At 44.6% G+C, this 22,272-nt stretch overlaps 1 protein-coding gene across 4 annotated transcripts in view; it reads right to left on the reverse strand.

The window, feature by feature from the left end:
• Positions 1-325: 325 nt before the first annotated feature.
• PARD3B (par-3 family cell polarity regulator beta) overlaps positions 326-22,272 on the reverse strand; it is a 422,926-nt gene continuing 400,979 nt past the window's right edge. For 3 of the 4 annotated variants that reach the window (XM_075756447.1, XM_075756445.1, XM_075756448.1), the window contains one exon: positions 326-5,115. In XM_075756447.1, the coding sequence (XP_075612562.1) occupies positions 4,761-5,115 (355 nt within the window). In that variant the 3' untranslated portion in view covers positions 326-4,760. The remainder of the gene's footprint in view (positions 5,116-22,272) is intronic. The other variant, XR_012836057.1, reaches the window with a different exon arrangement.

A 22,272-nucleotide genomic window follows, 5' to 3' on the forward strand; every position in this document is an offset into this window, starting at 1 on the left:
TGCAGTTGCCTAAGCTGAAATTTGCAGAGATGGCAGGGGACTTCTCTCTCGCTTCCTCTTTCAGTCAGGGCTATGAGATCAGGACTCCGGCTCTACAACTGAAGACAATGCAGATTTGAATCAAGCTAAGCCCTGCGATGTTTTTTTTCTACAAGGCAATGCATAGCTGTTGTGTTGGGTTTTTTTTATTTAAAAAGTCACCTTACCAATTCTGATCCGGCCTGATCATGCATGATCTTCTAATATCAAATCACATCCAGGGGCGAGGACAACTTTGTAGATACAAAGACGAGAAAGAGTCTACATACAAATACATAATCATATATAGTCTTAAAGCCTTTATTTTAATGCAAAATAAAACAGGTAAAATTTATATAGCCATATGTAACAAAAGATCAAAATCTTTGATGTGGTACTAGAAAAAACCTCTCGAATTGTGTGTTGAATTTCTCCCCCAAAACAATCACGCATGATTTTTAAATCAGTTTCACTTAAGCACACAGGTATTGTCAGGATCACAAACACCTCGCTCTCTCCCACGATAACAGAACAGTGTCTTACAAAGCCTTCTCTTCCATGCAGAGATAGCGAATAGTGCTTCCGATTTTGCACGTAAGGCTTAGAGACTCTGCAGAACAACTGTGATGGAGAGCACAGGTGTAGGGCCTTTTGGAAGTGCAAAACAGCCCCTGCTCAGAGCAGTGTCAGGATGTGGCCCTGGCAGAGCAGTTGGTAGGATTCTCACAGCACTGACTCTCTGATAAACAAATCTGTGATGGCTGGGAGGAGGAGGTAGCACAATTCATCTGTAAAAAAATTAGGCAGCATGTGAAGCTATTTCTAGATCAGGAAGCTGGAGTGAATTGGAATTCAGGGCTGCATGCACTTTTTCAAGGCAGGAGCCTTTTTTTTTTTTTTAAAAAAAATGCTTAGTTCCCCTTTTTTCCCCCCCACAAAGGGCAATTGATATTTCTTTATGCATTCGAAGGATGCCTAGAGACTTCTGCATCATAATATATCACAGTGGTAATGTCTGCTCGCAGGCCAAGATCATGGCTCACTAGTGGGTGGTCACTCAGAAAATCCACAGGCTCTTTTTCTATCTCTTAATCTTTCAACTGCTGGGCCTGGCTGGCCCCGCGCCAGAGCCAGAAACACAGGCTGCACGCCACCGGCTCAGGAAATCAAAGCTTCCAGCTTCGCGTGGGAGCGGGCCTCTCTCCCTCTTGTCTTGACTCCTGTTCACACGCACACTTATGGCACGCTGCTCCTGTGGCAAACCCAAGCTCTCCCTTCACACCCGCTACGTCAGTAACTTTACTGCTGGACTGGCACATTTTGGATGAGGGAGTGTGAGGCAATTACGTGTCAAGAGCATTTCAGACTCATAATTTTCCCAAACATATGGACATATGGGGAAAAGAACAACTTGTTACTTAACGGCTCTTTTGGATTTTGCAAGTGTGTATTTTCAACCGTCAGTTATAGCACCTCGTGAATTCTGCACGGTACATATTTTTCCACAATATGGTGCTAAAATCATACATTTTACACTGCAGAGAAGCTGACTATATATACTGTAGTTACACATTATACTTTTGAAAATACCGTACCTCTACCAGATATTAAACCAGCAAATGGCAGTTTTCTCCCAGAATGATGGCACCAGAGACTGATGAGATGCTCTGTAATACTTTTTGGTCTTGTTCCCCCAGCTAAGTCAGACTGTTCTTCCTCCTTAGCTCCTCACCTGTAGGATGCATCCATATATTATACCTGTAACACTTTTTTTTTTTTAAGCTCTGTACTGATTTAACAGCAGAAGCATCATTTAATAACCTGTTGGGTAAGATTAACAGCTCAGAAGATGTTTGTTTGATCTGTCCGCCTCACCCAAGTGGAGCCGATGCAGTTAAGGGGAGCTCTTAAGGAGAGATTCAGGTTACGGGGAGACAATTGTGCAGGTCCTTCAAAGGCTATAAATAACCCAGAAGCTGTTTCCATCCAGATTTTATTTGGCCCTGGCTCTTGAAATACTGTAAATAAGTTCTGTTCACTGTGCTGTGATGTCATTCGAAGGGTTAGTTGAGAGTGATTTATAAAGGCAGTAGCTTATATTCAGAGCTGTTCTTAATTGTGGCCTGGCTTGATAAAGCCACTGTCACAAACATATTAGTTTCTTTACAGCTGGATCAAATGTATCAGGGGTTATATTTCAAGGAGGGAAAGGAAAGTATTTTAATTTGTTTTCGCTTCACTTTCAGCAGGCCTTCATAATACCAGCGGCTACCCTGTGGCTGCCAAGTCCTGGCTGAGTATCCTACAGCATCTAAAAATCTTTGAGAGAAGTACAAGGCTGTGTACAGCACGTACACGACAGGCAGAGTTTCCTTGGGGAATGCGCCTAATTTATGGATGGTACCGAGAGACATCCAGCTTTACATCCAACCCTCCCTCCAGAGTTTTTTCCCCTCCTACATTACTAGGGAAGAGGGCAGAAAGAAATGGAACAAGAACCGTACGCACTTGCTTCATAATCGGTTGCATTCCTCTCCCTCCCTCTCTCCCTCCCACCAATGCTTCCTCCTGACTGGACTTAGAGCTGCGCCTGCCCCTGCCCTGGGGAGTCCAGCCCAGTATCTGAATCACGGAGATGTTCCCCCACCAGCCCAAAGCTCTCTCCTCTCCCCTGCTTCCCAGCCTGGCTGGTGGTTAGAGATCGGTGAGAATGCAAATGCTAAAGCCTGCCAGCCAGCCGGGCAGCTGCAAGCGCTCCCTGTGCCTCAGGGATACGCCAGTCTCCCACCAGCATCAGCAGCACAGAAGAAACGTTGGCTGGGATTGAACGCTGCTTCTCATCAGGGCCATTACCTACCGGTGGTGGCCCCTGGAAAGCAGCAGCGCACAGACCCACCCTGCCCTGCGCCTAACGAGCCCTTTTCCCAGGGATATCTAGTAAAGGGACATGCTCCTAGCAGGAGAAACCTTCCTGGGGATATTTAATACCTGGGAAGTGACCTATGCGATTTAATCTGTTGCATACCAAAGGTGTCAAAAAGACATCAAAGAAATCCTTGTGCTTAATCCTTGGCCAGGTCACAGTCTCTCCCTGATGAGGAGAGGAGCCCAAATGGTTTAATAACACTCTCAAAAGGCAGAAGTCAAGGAATTAAGGACACTTGGAAACTTCACAAAATATATTTCTAGGTGGCAAGACTGTATGGTTTCCCTGTGACAAAATCCTTGAGACACATCTCTGAGCAGCCCCAGCCCTGTTGGGCCGGGCAGCACAGGTCCCTGTGCATGGCTGGGGATGTGCATTTCCAACCTCCTCCCAGGCTGGCTGGCTGCAGAGCAACCTCAGGCTGCACGGGGCAAAAAGCCAAGCACGTACCCTACCGCCCTGTCCCCCCACGGCTCTGCTGCGCTGCTGGTCCCTTCTCCCCACCCACACCTCCTCCTTTCCTATGCACTGCTGCAAATAACTTGCAGCAAACAGCTATTCTTCTCCTCTTCCTCCCGGGCTCCAGGGTCTTGAAGCCCTCTCTGTCCCTTTCCTTGTCTTTTCCCTCACCCCTTGCTGTGAAAAGCCCCTTTCCCTGCTGGCCTGACGGCCCCAGCTGCAGGAACTTGAGTAGTTTGGCACTTGGCACTGCCCGAGGCTGAGCTTCCCTTGGGGGACTGGGGGTGGGCCCTGCACCGAGAGGTGCCTTCAGGTGGCTATGGGCTCCTGAGGGCAGGGCACGCCGCTGGCAGGCACCTGGCTGTAACCCTGGCTGGAGCGGGCCGCGAAGGGGCTGCCCAGCCGGAGCCAAGGCAGCACCTGACACAGGAACTTAATATGAGTTAGGGAGTCCATGTCCATGGCCACCTCCTCAGCCACTCCTTACAGGCCAGCTCCACTGAAACCCCATGAGCGACACTGACAGCAGCTGAGGATCTGATCTCCAGGGTTTACATTTAAAGAGCGCACACCGTATAACTAGGAAACACTCGCAAGCGCACACACACACATTTACAGACACACACTTCTCAGGTAGGTGACTGCCTTGTCCTCTCCGAGCCTGTCCTAGCATGGCGGATAAAGCTTTTTGCCTTACTCCATATGCAGCAGGTGCAATAAGAGGAGAATCTTGCAAAAGAATGAAGGCTACAAGATAAATGTTGCCACCATCAAACAGAAAGAGGAAGATAGAGGCCAGATTACAAATCTGGAACTGCAGCATCCTTAAAGGACAGAGCCTCTGGTCTGAACGAGCCTGGAATGTGGCCGCTACCTCCACGGCAGTCCCTTGTCAACTCACGATCACACACTGGATTACACAAGATCCCCAGCTCTGCATGAAGTCCCTACTGCACGCTGTGTTCTCACTTAGAGGCTCTACAACAGCTCTCTGAAGTAAACTCTGGAGACACCACTGCCCTTATACAGACAGCTACATACTGTATAGGTGTAACTGCATTCGGTAAATAGCCCTGAGGTGTATTAAGTGTTGCGCTTCATTTCCAGCAGCCACTTTCTATTTTTAAAAGGAATTAAAAAATACTCAACTGTCTGGTACCTCACGTACTCAAAACACATCGTACCTCACGTGGCTTTAGTTCGCCTGTTAGAAAGCACCTACGCTGAGCCCAGCTCAGTAAGAACGACTCCAGGTCTCGTGTGCCATTCTTACAGGCAGCTACGCTTGGGAACAACTCTACAAAGATGATGTCTGACGGGATTCCCCCCAGGCTGTGCTGGCAAGTCCAAAGCGTGGCTATACAGCTGCAGTCATGGGGTTCTTCTGCCTGGGATCCTGTTGCCTGTACTGGTACTGGTCTGGACTGGTCCCACGGTGTCGGACAATTTCATTATAAGCTGGTGCTCGGTGAGACTGAGGAGGGGAAGGTGGGACGTCCTGCCGGAGGGGTCCTTTGTGCTGGTTTGTAACGGGCTGGGCTGGGTAGTACTGGGGGTACCTCAATTCTGCTACTCTTGTGTCCGGAGCACGGATGTAGTTCCCCTTAGACGGGTGGACAACAGGCTGTCCTCCTTGGTAGTAGGGAAGATCTCTCTCTTTGTATATTACTCGTGGCCCTGTTAAATATTCCAATGGCTCTGCAGGTCCACGCCTGAGGAGGAAAAACATAATAAAGCACATAAAAAGGCAGTCTACTAGCCAAGCGACACATTATTGTACTCACAATCTATGTTTACTTTGGGAAAGGAAATGCCACCTCAAGCATGACAGGTCCAGATGAATCAAAAGAACTTCTGAAGGATAACAAGCCTCCCACCTGCACGCTACAAAAGTCTGTAACACCCAGGACACTGGAGGAAAGGTCCAGCGCACATCACAGCCCTTTTACAATGGGGGAGCACTGGAGCCCTTCAGCTCCCAAAGTCAGCCTCCTGTGATCCATTTGCCATAATGGAAACAAAGCTCCTTTAAACAATGCATGTTTGACTGAATCTTATCTAGCCTGAGGATAAACAGATGAGTTGGGTCTGCAAGTCTGCAAATCCCATAAGCTTTATGTGCACAAATATTCACGCTTTCCAAGCCATTTCCCACTATTTTTTCTCCTAACATGTCAGGCTGTAAAACTTTCCAAACACCACAGTTGGAAAAACTGGAACTCCTGGAAGAAACAAAAGGGATGTCAGGCTACAATACCTGTGTTTAATGGGGGAGCTGCCAATGGGGTTTCAAAAAAACTCCTGTGATCTAGAAGGGCTGATATTACAACAGCCCTGTAACTTGTCTGCATCAGTATGGATCTGACAAGCTCTAGTTCACATGAAAAGCAACATGTGAACATGTCATCCCTGAGGATGTGCTGTGGAGCCCTCTCTGTAGCTTTCTGCATCTTAATTCCATGATTTGCACTAACGAAGCATTGATATTTTTTCCTAGTACAGCTTAACTTGTCATACTTTTGAAATGTTCTCACAGACATGTCACCAGAGCATCCCCAAAAGTTCAACTCAATTAGGAGTTTTTGCCAGTCTGATTGCAAATGTCTTTGTACTTTGGGCAAAACCTCCCCTTGACTGCAGAGGAAGCTTCTCTCCGAGTGAGAGCTGAAGGAAGACGGCAGAGTTTTGACCCAAAACAGGGGCTGAAAGTATAAATCAGTTACACCTGCTCTGTGGCTTTGGGACTGAACTCAACAACTGTTTAAATATTCTTTGCATAGAGTTATTAAAAAAGTCATCATTCTGGTACAGCAGATCAGGTGTTCACAATTCGTCAATGCCTCCCTTTTGTTCACACAGAGATTTTACAAGCATGCTCTCCCTTTCTTAATCTGGGCTCCCAGACTCCACTGGAACTTGTTTCGCATGAAGTAAAACAAAACATGTGGTTTTCTGCTGCACTCGTTTAAGCCCATGGGGTAAATCACGGACACAGGCAATGAACAAACATTATCTGCCTTGAAATGAACCTACAGTTCTCCCCCTGGAATAACTTAGTGCAAATGTTTCCTGTTTAAAATGGAAAGAGCAAAAGGAAGAATTCCAGGCCTTGGACTTTTAGGACCCTATGCTCCCCAGAGACTTTTTGCTTTAAAAACAGAACATTATAAAAGACAGGCACTCCCGGCTTCCCCCCCACCCCCTCCCGGTGAGACAGTCCAGACAAAGTGCTGAAGGGCCTGAAGCCACCCTCGGAGATACTAAAAAGACTCTTAACTTCATGCATTGAGACAACTGCTCTCTCTGCTCACACACCTACACCTTGCAACAAAGCCTGATTTCCACGACAGGCCAAAGAGTTGCTCCGTGTATTTCTATATGAAGACTCGTTCACTAGTGAGTCCCATCACACTCAGCTTCCAATTCCTCTGTGCACTTCCAATCATAAAAGGCTTCTGCAATGGTAGGAACTGCTTTGTGTCAAGCAGCAAACCAACAGGAACAAATGTCAAACCTACACCTATCACCTTTTAATATAAGGATAATGCTCAAAATCCTGTATATTAGATTTTGTAAGATGTTCTCATTGGCAGCTATAATCAACCAAATTCTTGTGGATCACATTAAAAAGGGACTGAGCTTGGAACCTGATCCAGAACTCACTGAAGAGTCGGGTAGCTTTTGGACAGAGCTCTAACCGCAAAATTGAATTACTCCAAAATAACAAATTCAAGATGAATTGGTACCAAAATGACTGTGGAGAACAGGACTGAGCCACCAGCATCATCTACTGAGCCTTCAGCACACAGCTCATCCCTCAACTCACGCGAGGTCTGGATGTTACAGGAAAAGAGGGGGATGTGTTTTGCCGTCCAGCCCAAAGAGCTGTTTCCGGGAAAGCTCAGCCGGTCCAGTTCTAGGAGACAGTGGGACACCATTGCCACACAAGCTGTGGCTGTGCAGAGCGTAGCACATTCAGCCAGCTTTGACCCAGGACTGTGCAGTGAAGATGTGCTTGAGCAATCGAAGCGCAAGCGTGCCAGACCTGAGGCATGTACCCAAGCTGCTTGAGCTTGTGCCATCAGGTCTTCATTGCTGTTACCTATGCTACAAAACAAAATCCATCGCGGGTTCACTTACAGCTAATACAGTCTCTGGATGTGTAGAGAAACTGCAGAGAGGAACATGTGGGAAGGAAAAAATCTTTCTTTAAAAAATAAAGAAATATCCCAGCTGTTCACTCTCAGCACCAGTTTCCCTTCTCTGAGGGTGAAACACCCACGGGTGGTATCATTCTCAATCGTCTTCCCCACGGTCAGGGCTTAGCAGCTGGGAGGAGAAGCTGTACATGCAGACAAGGCTTGAATCCACTTCACATGGATCCTTTAGGAAAGCCCCAGGAAGACAGAAGATTTGTGAGGTTTTTTAGCAGCTTTGGCAATAATACAAGCAGTGATCTAACCAACGATTACCAGAACTCTTGCATGAGTAAAACCTTGGGAAACCCTAGTAACTGCTCGAAAGGCAGCCCCCCGGCAGCAGGACTGGGAAATTTCATGAAAGATAACCTCGTGGCTGCACCACGCTCTCCAGCTCACTTCCCCTGGTGATCCCCGTGGGTGTTATGTGTGCAGATACACACGCTACGATGAGGACACTTTTCTTCCCTTTTATGACCAGCACTGCACGTTGAAGCGGAGTTATTTCCTGAGGATTCATTCTTCCCCGCCTAGCAGCCATGCCTGGTGAAGCCTGCTCTTAGGAAGCTGCTCACACTGCAAACCAACAGCCTGGGGTCTCCATGAACCTCCGACACGAACCTCCATCTGACAAGTCTGAAAATATAGGAAAAACCAGTCTTCCCTCCCCAATTGTGTCAAATTAAGCATCAGAAAGTCTGTCTGAGGTAGAAGAAACACCTACAGATATCAAGCTCTGGCTATAAAAATGCTGTCACCATTAGGAATAAGTCTGGGATGCTGGGGGCAGCTCCCAGCAGGAAGAGCAGGGCTCCTCTGAAGCAACACCATTTTCACTTGATAGCTCATGGTGTAAAAGTATATGCTGTTGTTTATCCTTAAATTGCCGTAACAACTCAAACCAAACACTTTCTACTTGGCAGGCCCTTGTAGATGTTCTGCTTGTTTCTGCAAGAAGCAAAACAATCCCTGCCTTTTTGCTCAGCAGACATTGCCACCTCTGAGGAGGTCTTAATGAAATTCTTCTCCCCCCCTCACTGTTTTTGTTGGCTCCTGATGAGTTCAGAGTTCAAAGGGCCATATCACACCTCCCAAGTGACCCACGGTTTGGGGGTCAAACCAATAACCTCAAGTGGAAAATCAGTGACCCAGGGGAGTGATCAAAAATCCACAAATTGGGTCAAGCAGGTCCAGCCACTCAAAAGGACCAGGCCAGGAGCGTGCCCTCTGAGAGGACATGCTGAGTAGGAGCTGCTCTGACCGTCAGCTGCTTTCCAGATTTTTGGCCAGTTGTTTGACCTGGGGGTCCACCGCAGTTAATGGCAGGCAGAAGGTAGGGAAGCTGACACAACATCCTGGGAAGGAACTGATCTCAGAGCTCAAAAAGTGTTTTTGCTGATAGTTCAGCTCGGCTGGCTCCCACTGGAAGATGCATCACCGATGCAGGTCTAGCTAAAAGCAGAGGCTGCTGCCGAAGCAGCAGTGGAAGGAAGGAAGGCAGAAGCACCAGGGTGAAGAAGGGAGTGAAACTGGTGGAGCAGTGTGAAAAGGCACACCTCAAATTTCAGGGGCAAGGTGCCCCTTAAAACGTTCATTTTATTGTGAGGAAGTGCAATCTCACCTTCCCCTGCAGAGAAATTATAGGTCACACACACAGGTAGTTGCAAGCCTATCACACCATATCGTTTCATATGCTGGTTAGCAGCTCTACTGGTTTATCTCCTAAATGACTCACCAGGTAAGAACTGTGATCCATTTTGAACTTTAAGAGCACAAAGTTGCCTTGTCCAAATAAAGTAGGTAACTTGTGACTGATGTTCAATTAACAGTACATGTGTTGTTATTTTCTCTATGACAAGTAAAGCCTGAAGTAGTTGTTCTTCTATCACTGCCTTATTTATCTTCCAAACACAAAGAATATAAAATCTAATATTTTCTGGCTTTGCTGCAGAATTTTTAAGAGTTTCAGGTTTACTGTGTTTCACTGCTAACCCCCATTTGCAGATCACCTTTAACATCAGCCACGAGATGCATGCTTGGGTTATCTGAAAGGAAAGGAAAATGACGGTCTGGCTGTTCATGCTGTGCCCCGTCATGTTGGAGGTTTGGATTTCATCATGACAAAGGGTTTTTCTTGCCTCTGTTCTATCGGGAGAATCACAGAGGTCACCCTCTTAGTGCCTGGTAAAAAGCAAGGAAGGGAATGCTCTCTTCTTACATCATGTCTCCTTCTCACTGCTGAGGGAATATTTTGCAAGGGATATAATCTCACATGAAAACCTGCCTTCTTACTTTGTCAGGGAGTACTTCTTGAAATAAACTTCAAAGACAGGCACAGACTAAGTGGCAAATGGAAAGCCCACGTTTGGCTGCAATCTCTTTCATGTCTAAGCAAGACAAGAGAGACTCTGGGTGATGGCATCAGGCAGCTCAGGCTGTGATTAAAGAACAGGAGAAAGCAACAAGGTCCTATCTGTGTCCAAATTCTCACTGAAGAACTCTATTGTATGCATCGTGATTGCATGCTGTTTGTTCTCAGCCAGGAGGATCTACTTTTAAAGAAGAAAGGAGAAGCTGATGTAAGAATTAAATTATGCAAACAAACAATCTTACAGTATCAAATACATTACACTGTGTCTTTATAAAGCTCTTCTCAACACACACTAAAAACAACTGACTGAAAAGACCACGTAGAGCCTCTCTCTCCAGATACAGTATTAAAGACACAGTGGTGCTGTTTGTATTCAGTGGCACTAAAAACTTCTGTTGCTTAATATTCAATGTGCATATAATGTAAAAAAAAATTTTTTTTAAAAAAATCACTGCAGGTTTCAAAAAATCACTGCATGACTCAGCTTCATTAAAGTCTGTCTCTGTATCTTAACAGGCAAGATACTCCTACAACAAATATTCTTTGCTGTTCCAGACCAATACTTCCCATAGTCAATGATGGGTTTTGCATTTAAAAAGCCACTGGAAATCAAATTTGGTATCTTAGCACTGGGAAGAATCTGCAGCACAAGGAAGTGCTCAGTGGCTGCTGTCTGAGAGACAGGCTTGTACCTCTCGCAAGAAGGCAGATGTCTAGCAATGTCATACTAACCTCAAACACACCACACAGATTATTTATGGGCTGAGCTTGTGGAGGTGCTTTCTTCTCCTGTTCTTTTATCAACAATGCAGGGCTAAAAAATCAGATAACGTAAATGAATACAATCCCTGGCTCTCATGTAGCATATGCCATGTGGAGAGAGCTGTTTTTAGTTTGAGGACTGTGTTTGGAATTCCTTCAGTGTCAGGTTTCCAGTTACCAGACCCTCATCCCTGGGCCAGGCACGACTGCGGTTGGACTGGATTAGCAGAACACTCTGCAATGCATATTACATAGCTTTGACTTCTACAGGCTTTGCAGACCCATAAAAATAATGATCATTTCATGACCCGCGTTACTGGGGGGGGGGGGGGGGGGAGAGAGAGCGGAAAAATCTCTCTCTCCCCTTTTTAAAGAATTCATGTTTTGTTTAGATTTGGAGAAGGAGGGATCCATACAAGTTCGTCTGAAATTCAAGCAAGAGTACATTTCAGATGCAATGCAGGCAAGCCTGATTCTCTTCCCTTGCATGCAGTTTTTCAAAGTTTAACAGTGGCCCTGACTGGCCTGAACATAAGAGCTTGTATACATAGTTTTTCTCTCTCTACGGTATTACAGCTTAGAAATTCAGAAACAAACAGCAAAAGCACCACAATCCCAGAACGTTAAGTGTATAGACATGTTTATACTACTCTAGTTAAGTCTAGCCTTTAAGTGACTGGAGAACAAAGTCCCTGTTTGAAGAGGACCACGCAGCTCCCTGGGCAGTTCTTAGCAACTGGAGGCATTTAGGTGTCCCACTTGTTTTTACATCCAGGACCAGGCATAAAGTTTAGTCAGATACTAACTTTCCATGCAGATAAGCAGACTGCAGAAACAACTGTAAGACAGGAAAACAGTAGTCTGACAGGTTTAAAACTTTACTATCAGATTATGTAAGATTTCTTATGACAGCATGAACAGTCTATTTTGCATGAAAGCAAATTGATGGTTCTCAATCCCTAACGGAGCAAACTATGTCACAGATTGGTTAACATCAGAATTTAGAGTGCCATGTAATTAAACCCCTCCCATCAGCAACAAAGCCATAAAACATTGTGTTGCTCCTTTGCTCCAGCAGTAGTTTATTTTCCACAGCAGATCTCAGACCAGCTTCTGATAATCCCATCCTGCAGGCAAAGCTCCCCTTTCTTTCCTTCCCTAAATCCAACCTATAAATATAGGAACTGTGATAATCAGGATTAAAACCGGCAAATCAACAGCAACAAACCCCCAAATATGCTTGCCAGTGCTTTATAAATGCCCAATACGCATTCAAAACAACTAGTCCAATAATCCTTCCTACTCAATTCCCCACTTGTTTCGTTCATGTGCTCTCAGGCATGGTACATCTCTTCTACCAGGAGGCATAAAATAAAGTAGCACCTATTGAACAAGACATCGCTATACTGTGATCTCTCCAAGCTTAAAGGGATCTTAAGTAGATTGGTACTTTAAGTAGCGAGTCATTACAACATGTGTCATTTCATATGTTACTCATTATTCAATACAACATAATACTGTGTGAGTCATTAACCTCTTGGCACTGGTAACCTACTCTCAATGCTAAGCAGTCATGCTTGTTGCTCAGGAACCCCCATGCTCTGTCGGGGAGAGACCTGGATGAGATTTTAAGGTCCCTTTGGTCTTTTGTTTTGCAGATCAGCAGGGGCCGAAAGCTCTTCCTATAGACTAAAAGAGCTCTTGGCCTTTGGTCTCTTGCGTCACATTTCTGAGACTACGCCGGCCAAGTTGCATTGGAGGGGAGAAAATTTTTTAAAGGACGTATGCATCTTAAGCCAGCAAGAGAAGCAAATGGTTAAGTTTCTCAGCTGAATTTTGCATTTCAATGCACACTCAAACTAATACAAAGAAGCACTGAACGCACGCAGAACTGCCACCACTGGGGCCGGATGCTAAAGTGAAATCTCTCTTACGGCAACGTTATTTGTACTGCTACTGCATTACTGTGCAGTAGCTCCAATGGACATGGGAACCCCGCTACCCCTCCATGAGAAGCGCCAGATACTTCCCTCAAGAGCTGGCAAGCAATGGGAAGGGAGAGAGACGCAGAGGGGTCAGAGCCCAACGCTGCCCCAGCACAGCAGCAGCACAAAAGCCAGAAACACTGTCCAGATCTCTTTGCCTCACCCTAACCTCTACAGCAGATCTCTGCTTTTTTGGAGGCTCTCAGGGTAGAAATTAAAGGTCCTGTGGTGATTCAGGAGATTTTCTTTTGATGTAAAAGAAATTCTGTTGCCATAGTCAAAATCCCTCTTCAGAAAGAAACAAACAAACGGCTCGGGCGCCTTCCCTTCGCCCATCCATTCACAGCACTACTGCCATCCACGCCGGTTTCATCAAGTGCTTTCAAAGACACGTAAACCCAAATTCTATCCTGTTCTCATTTTTCACGTGAAATGAATTTAAAGCGTGGTGATTATTCAGCTGTGCTGTTCAAATGATTTTCAACAAATAACAGAAGTCATTAAAAGAATCTTCCTCAGTAATAACAACCTGGGCCCCGGTCTTTACTGTTCAGCCGCTGGGATCTTAACACGCTGTCTGATCTTTAGTGGGCTAGTAAAAACCTGTAAGAAGTGGTTATTAATGTTATTACCAAGCTTTTAGGTTTGGGTTTTTTTTTTAAAGCATCTCTCATTTAAATTAAAGCATTCCTTGCAGCATTTTCTCCCTTTGCCATGATGAAGCATGGCTGTCAATTCTGCCTCCGATGGCCCAAACTGGGTAGTAAAACCATGCTTCAATAAAAAAGGAAAATTATTTTTGAAACTGATTGTAGCTGGCTTTTTTTTCCTCCATTTTGTTTCTTTCTGAGTCCAGACATTCTGTTAAACTCCTTGGGATGTGCGATTCCCTTTTTTCCCCTTTGTTGCAAAGGCAAAGCTCAAGATCCAGAGGAGAACAATGGCTGCTTTTGGGGGGTGAGGGATACCTTAAAACTAAGCGGCTCTTATTTCTTTCTTCAGGCACTATTTCAGTCCCCATTGTACCCCTACTGCTCATGTACTGCTTTGCTCCTAAACAGCATAAGCAGCCTGTAAGTACATCCTCCCCCCCTATATTTTCTTTTGTTAGAACTATTCATTTCTATACAGGCATTAGATTATAGATTTCCTGGCTTGCCGCACTCCATTAACACTCTGGTAACCACCCCTTTTCCAGCCAGCCATTAAACACCACCTTTAATAATTGAGATTTAAAGGCTCAGGGCATGATAAACAGCTGAAGTTATAACTTTACAGCTGCCTCTACAGAAGTGTGTAAATCTCCAGATTTGGATAGGCAAATCAGTTAATTAGACTTGTATTAAGTCACAAACTTTGCGGGTGCTCTGACAGCAGACGTCCTGAAGTTGAGCTTTAAATAACAAGGGTCAAACCCCTAAATCCCACCGGGCTGGGAGAGACGGAAGCGTCCCACCCGGTGCCCAGAGAGCAGTAGCGCTGGCTGCAGCTGCTGTGACTTACAGACGGCCACGAGCGCCCTGCGACTGCAGCCCGTTCCAGCTGTGTTTATGCTGGCTTCTTCCTTAAGGGCTTCTACAGTTACACGAACATCGGCGCAGCTGCAGCGAGCGGAGCGACTGCTGACTGGACATGCTCTACCTGCTGCCCACGGTGGAGACAGCCCTTGTTTTACCACCCTGCACTTCCTGCCCGCCAGCGCACGGGTTGCTCTTTCAAAGTGGGGCCCTGCAAGTCACGGGGCTGAACGCAGCTTCCCCTGCCCCTCCCTGCAGCTGAGGACACGCTACGCGATGGCCCTGAGTTACTGCTAGCTGGTAAACGTTCAAAGCTGGTGAGATTCGGAGCTGCAGGCCGCCAGCCTCTTTAGGGACGTGGGTAGTAAGAGGTTAACCTTCGGTCGTGAGGCCCAAGTGCCTGTGCTCCATCACTGCATGAGTTATCTCCCTGTTGCTGCATTTAAAAATACTGTATGTAATTAACTGTTATCAGGTTGTTAAGCAGTGTGCTGAAGTGTGAACTTATCATTCAATTGTTTCCTGTATTTACAAAGTCTCTGCCATTCTCTGAGGCGGCAGCCTGGGACAGGCTGTTGACTTGCTCAGATGAGGAGCATTTAGCGCACCAGATTCTGGAGAGGTGAGACACTGCCGTGAATCTGCTCAGTTCCTCAAACGCCCCCTCGGCAGAATAGCTATGTGCGAATGAGACACATGTGCTCGCCACCACCAAATACATCACTGTAATGTTGCTTTGAGACCTGAACCACACAGCACGGAGGAAATGCACAATGCAGCTCCCGATCACTGTAACCCAGCTTTACGGGCATAGGTAGAGTTTTTACTCATATATACGGCACTAACCTTAATGCCTATACATATATACAAGCTACATGGTCCATTCACAGATAAAGACAACATAACTGCTGACTTTTATGCACTTCTGCTCTCAGTTCTTCCCCTTCCCCTTTTCATTTGGTAGACTTTGTTTCTTTAAGAAAAGAAGATCTGGAAGTCACTGCACATCATGTTAGACCACAGGCTGGAGACAGGAGGACATGACAACAGGGCAAGATGCCACATCCCCTGCTGTTCTCTCTGCCTCCTGCCCAGGTTTGGTTTCCTGGAGACCATGGCTCTGCTCACACCACTTTTTTTTGCCCATTTCCCCTCCTGGACTGGCTACTGTTCTCTGCTTTCTTCCGCAGCAGCACCAGCCCTGGCAATGCCTGCAAGGACTCCAAGATGACATGAGACATCATTACATCTATGCCATTTTCTTCCATGCATTCCTGGTCTGGGGCAGCACCATGGATCCAGCATGACTTACTAGCACGTTTCTTGGGCATGCAGCATCCTTTGCTCCTTGGGAACTGGCACAATCATCAGTATCCTAGATCTATGTGCATCCCCCCCAACGCTTGTAATAGAGGAGATACGTAGCTTCTAAACAAATTTCTTCTTTGCCATCTGCACACCATGCTGCATGCCAGATGACAAGATAAAATCTGCAACAGCAAAGTTCTTGGAGCACAGCAACCTTCCAGAGAGAGCAAGCACAGTCTACGGCAACACAGTTACCAGCTTAGTCATGTACCTAGAACAGAAGACATCATGCTGCTGAAGCTGGAAGAGGGAGCACACTGCAGAAGACAAAAAATGTGCTTTAAAGACACACCGAAACACTGCATCCCTGAGCAATGGGAAGCAATGCCAGCAGCTGGGAATTAGTGATAACTTACAGAGGTGACAGCACAGCAGTTGGAAGACAGGAGCAAGGCAATACTGAGATAAAGAGAGGCTTTGGACAGCACCACAAGGTATAGACTTTAATTTCTTTTGAACACATATATATGTTGTGTCAAAGACTACCACGTGCAGTAGAGTCTTATGTGCAGGATGTGATGCTGTCAGTAGCTTCAGCTTAGATTATGATGAACACCACCACGATCGGAGAGGCACCCCTATGCCAGCCAGGAAGGCCACCACATGCCATCAGTGAGAAAAAGTGAAGCAACAGCACTTCCTGATCTGAACCTGGTAAGAACCTGGCAAAGATTCCAGACAGCATGTCTCAATTTGGCTGGGGGGGGGGGGATTAAATAAAACCACCCTCTAACTTGAAACAATCTTTTACATAATGAATCAATCAAACAATTACCTTTGCTCTAGTATGTTCAAATCAAGGGAATCATCACTGAAAATAACAACCAATTTATATGGCTCATTTAAAGCCACAGTAAGCTATGCTGCTGATTCACTAATGAACAATAAAGGTCACTACTACAACATCATTGTAAGTATTCTCAGATTGTGTGGTGTGATAGACTTGAAGTGGCATGTTCATAAAAAAACCATCAAGATGATACTTTGCAGAGGGAAGTAGAGATGGAAAGAGCTCTGTGTGTGCTCTGCCTAGACACCAGACTGAGAGGAGGGAATAACTCGATGCGATGAGGAGCTTTGTGCCCCAGACTCATCCCACCTCAGCCAAAGCCTCTGGATGTCAATGGAAGCATTTCAATGGGCTTTGGATTAGGCTCTCGTATAGGGGAATGGTATCTGAAAGGGGAGGAGAGGGCAGGGAGAGAATGAGACATCTGTATCCTGGAACGAAGTCAGGAAGTTAAGGCCTGACAGCCTTAGACAGCAAATAAATAGCTAGCGTACTCTATGTGGGTTGCTGAAATGCCTCACTCCATGTGGAAACATTCCTTTTCAATTGTATTCAGACAAACGACTGACCAAAATGCAGTTAATTTATTTTTTACCTTTTGAGTGCTCACGATCCAGACATGGGTACATATATAAAATTACTACGAAACAAGACATTCTACCAGATGAAGAGCACACCTCTGCTACCTGAATGTTACACCTATGATTATTAATAATGTGACAACTGGGGCAGTGCAGCAGAGTGTGCCCTAAATTGCAGCATCATGTCTTTGACTGTTACCAGAACCAGATGCTTTAGAGGAAGCTGCAGTTAGTCGGCACTTAATAGTTTCCATAGGCCTTACGGCATAAAAGTAACCTCTCTTTTCCTCCCCAGAAGCTAACTCAAAACAAAACAACCGTTAGTCTAAGTCCAGGTTTGCAGAAAGATGCAGGTTTCAGAAACACAAAACACTTGATGGCATGTCTGTACTTACAGATGTTGATATAAAAAACCTAAACCATAATATTTAACCTTGACAGACCTACTATTTGAATCCCATAGGAAAAAAAGCACAATATGGTAGAGAGCCTGTGGTGAGTTGAGAATGACGTCTTTTCCAAACCTCAATGTTAAATCTTTAATGCTGAGTTGGGTTCCTCTCTAACAAAACTATGTGTAATTCTATTTCCAGTAAAATGGGATTTTCTTTGCAAGAACTCTGCCACATTTGAAAGGCCTCTTTTTTTTTAATGATCGAAAAGTAAAAGGGAGAAATATCCTATCATATCAAGCAGCTATAATATAAACCATTGCGCAAGAAGAACACTTCTAAGTCAGAAAAGCACAAAGCAGCAATATGATTCTAAGGATGCAAAACGGTCTCTGTATATTGAAGTGCCTTCAAAAACTTATAAAACTTGTGGTATAAACTAGTACAACTGAAAATGAAATGTCTAAGGAGGAAAAGATCAGGGTTAAGGGTTCTGTATTGATTTTTTTCCCCACATTGGGATTAAAGTGATTTCAGCTGGGACCCAGCATTACAGATGTAATTATAATTTCCATTTATATTTTTAGACTGTGTACAAAGAAGTGTAATAATGGACAGCTGAACATTTCCCATTGTCCATTAAAAACCAAATGTTTCTGATGAAATCTCTGTAAGACCAAGGACCACTGCAGTAATCTCTCAATAACAGAGCTTTCTTCAGATGTTTGGTGACGAGAGAGAAGGGAGAGCTGTCAGCCCTTCGCACAAAGAAATCAAACCAAAATTACATTAAGGTTGTTATTCCCCTCAATAATACTAAAGAGATTCCAAGTTAAGATCAGTAACAAGTCTCTTCAAAGAAAAAGTCAGATTATTCATTAAATAACCCTTCTTGATATTATTTACAGGGTATTTAACAAAAAGCATTGCATTAAGGCAACATTAAGGAGGCATTATTTAAACCACAGAAAGTGCAGGGAGTGAAAAAGTGAAATGTCTCTAAGTGCCACTGACTGTCTGCCATCCTTCCCTCACACTTTACAATGCACATTTAAGTCCAGGTTTCCTGGAGGCCTCTGATAGCTAGGCAAATGATTGCTATTGAAAAGCAAAATGTATTCAAGGTAAAGCAGGTGCTTAAGTGCTCTGATGGATCTGGGCCTGAAAATTCAAGTTGTAAACCCCAACTCAATTTCAACCGACTAATTGAATTAGTCTTTTTTTTTTTTTTTTTTTTTAATTCCCTTTCATTTCAAACCGATCTGCTTTGTGCTTTCTGCCATAAAGCGTGGTGCAGTCAGTACCGCAGCACAGCCTGTGCCACCGAGCTGCTCCCACTCGCCATTCCAGAGGGGGCTGCAGCACACCACGCAGCAAAGGGATCCTTACAGAAAAGGCTCAAAACCAGCACAGGTATATTCAGGCAGCCTAAATTCAGTCTAATTCCCCAGTCAGTGAGAAACCCAGATGCCTTCTGAGACCCCTGCGAAGCTAATTAGAGAACTACCAGAAGTCGAGTCAGGCAGTAAGGAACAGCACGCACAGCAAAGTCGCACAGGCTTTCTGAGCACGGCTACCGGGATCCTTAGCGCTTTTAACCGATTTTGAAAATCTTTAATCTGCGAATGTACAGTTGTAAAGCATGTTTGCTGTTTGAGGATCTTTGGAAGCAAGACTGTTAGTATGCCCTTTCCTCTACTCCTTTTGTCCCAGCTATTGTTTTGGGTGGTGGATTTCAGTTCAAGAGCATATCACTTTTACCTCTTTAAGAAAGCAAAACAAAGGGAAAAACTGTCACCACACCATGCTTCTAAAAATACATTCTTTTTATACTGAAGACATCTCAGTTCTCAGTAAACAAACATTTCTTTTCTTTACAGCACAGCATCTCGGATCAAGCCAAAACTCGTAACAAAAACGCTAAATGAGGGACCAAAACCTGGTGACACATGGATACGTACAACAGTACGCTAACACCTAGATCTAAGCAAAAAGCCATTCACATGGATTTTCAACTGTGAAATCCTGCTGAGATTGGTTTTGCTTGCCAGATTTTGTCATGATCCACAACAGACTGCTCTCAAAGTACTTCCCTTCGCCTGGAAAACAAAGGCTATTTTTCTTCTTTAAATGAAGAAAAGTGCCAGCTAGTCAATATCCACGGACCCCCGTTGGCTCAGGGTTTTACTTGATAACCAGGGCTGGGTTTTGTTCACACATTTACCGCCCTCTCTCGCCGCCCTTGGCTGGAACTGGCTGCCAATTTCCAAGGTGCTGTCTCAGACTATCTAATGCACAGATCCAATCTCCTTGCTGAATTACATCTGGAGTGGAACAAAAATGGCAGATAATTCACTTTCTATAAAAGTTAACACTCCCCTCCTCTTGCTTCCCACGTATGTTATACAGTGGACGTGTTTGCATGTTCTGCTCTGTTTTTTCAGCTGTTGCAAGCGCATGAGCTATCAATTACTCTGCGTGCAGAGAGAAGATGGTGACTTGAGGAACAGCTTCCAGTTTACATGACTCCTCACCTCATCACTGCGCGAACATTTACATGAACCCTGTTGGGCAAGAGGCCTGAAGCAGACAGATTCCTTAGGCACTCTCTCCCCCGCACCGAATAGTTAATCAGAGCAGAATAACTCCTTAAAACTAATATTTATTCAAACAGCTGTAGGATCCCATCTGCTCGTGCAAAACAGAGCGCAGAACTAGTGGAGGCCACAGCGATATCGGCAGAAGCCAGCAGAAGGTATGAGTTCTGTCAATAGCTCCATAGACAGATTAAGTTACGTTTGGCAGACAAACTTTTCGAGTACAGCAAAGACACTACCATTACCATAAAGATGTGGTTAAGTTTTTAGCATATGTATTATTGTATTTAATATATTTCCAAAATATAGCTTGCTGAAAGTCTGACTAGCAGCCTATGTACTATTTAACACCAACCACATGCCTACAAAGCTGTGCTGCCGTGTTTCTGGCATATCTACACCTTTACCTGTGGTAAAGATGCTCAATAGCTTCTGCAGATTTTCCCAAATAAGCATCAACACAGGAACAGTATCACTGTGCATCTTGTGCTTTGTTTATGCCATATTTTAAAGAACTGTTCTAGTAGAAAATTTTGTACAGGTGCTAAGTGACAGAATTAGTGCTAATTTACATAACTATTAAATGCTAGAACAATGCAATCTTTTCCAAGCCTGGAGGGGAGGGTAAAGATTCTTAAGAAAGCAGGAATTAATTTTCTCTAACAGGGTACAACAGGAGTTTTAGCTCCATGCTTGCTCTTATCAAAGTTACTGGTCCATAACCGCTAGTGATCTGAATGTTTGCAATTCTTCAACAACCTTGAATTACATTCATTTCTAAGTCCTACTTTTACTTCCATTTGTATCTGTGGTAAAATGGAATGGGGTGGAGAAAAATGCAGAGAGCAGGCAAAGATATATTCCTTTTTTCTAGGATCTCCAAAATATGGAAAGAGACTGCTAACATTGGTGGGCAGAGTTCCTGGGGAAAAAACAAATATCCTAATCAGCGTTTATCAAATTACTACCAGACTGACCCAGACAGCAAAGAAATGAAGGAATATGCTCTAACAATGATCGCATTTCAGCCTAAACTTACGGCTGACTGCAATCGGTAGGAATACATCCATGGATTGCAGTGGTTCTGGATCAGACTCGTACTAGCTTCTACAACATTTCTGGCACAATAAGGTGTTACTCAACCTGGATCAAAATATCCAAAGCATGATTTTCCAAAGTGTCACAGTTGAAGAGCAACACAGAAGTCTTAGGTGAATATATGGGCAAAGAAAGTCAGACAAAAACCTCTAGAATTTAGAATATTCTCTTGATTTTTTTTTTTAAGAGACTTCTGTGCAGAGAAATTAAATATGTCACCTACTTAAGAAATGGAAGCAGTTTGGCTGCCAATTGTATGAGCTGTGTTGAAACAGCTGCTCTAACAACTGTTTTTACTATTAAATTCTTCAGTGATTCTCTTAATCCCAAATTAGATACCTCCTTCCTTTAATCACCGGTTTATATAAAAGCTCTCTCCTCACAAGGCAGGGTTTCGCCGAGGATAACGAACAACTGCAGGTCTGCTTAAAGCACTGCCCTCGTGTTTCTCTGTGGCTCGCATCTCCCCCACCCTGTTTCTTCTTTCTTGGTGGGTGGCACGCAGAGTGCTCACGACTCTGTCCCCTGTGTGTTTGTAAAAGAACCCAGAACTATATTTGAGTTCTTAACATTTCACAGCCTGTCATTACCTTGCAGCATGCAATTAAGACTGTCCACATACAATTCACTTTCCTACTTTATCATCATAATCTCCTTTCCTCTTTCCTAAACATGTACATAAGAATACCTATAACTGACTCGCTTTAACTGGCTCGCTATTAGAAACCTGAAACTTGCTGTCGTGACAGTGCAACTTCCTTGTTCTTTTTAACATCTTTCCTGTTTTTTCCCCTGAGCCTGCTTGGCAAAGATTGGATGGAGACAAAGGAATTGGCTGGATTATGGAGAAGTAACTGCAGTCTGCCTTTGAGCGATGGATGCCATCACAAAGCTGCTGTTTGCTTACAGGAACCTAGCTGAGCCGTGATAGAACATACAGGAGGTTCCTACACAACGCTGTGAGAGCTGCAGGAAGCTCACTCAAAAAATCCTGGTCCAACACCCTCAAAAATCATATATATTTACACCTGATGCTGTTGGCTTCCTACATTTCTCCATTGTTAGCTGTTTTTAAAGCACATTCACTGACAACCACACCTCCAGACCAAAGCCAAGAACTGTGGTGGAGGTGTCTTATTTTACAATGCGCTTTCTCACAGAAGGAAAAACTTATTTCCTCATCTTTGCAGCCTGGAGTCCACACTTTTT

Source organism: Balearica regulorum, chromosome 6 (assembly GCF_011004875.1).
Source record: "Balearica regulorum gibbericeps isolate bBalReg1 chromosome 6, bBalReg1.pri, whole genome shotgun sequence".
Classification (NCBI taxonomy): Eukaryota; Metazoa; Chordata; class Aves; order Gruiformes; family Gruidae; genus Balearica; species Balearica regulorum.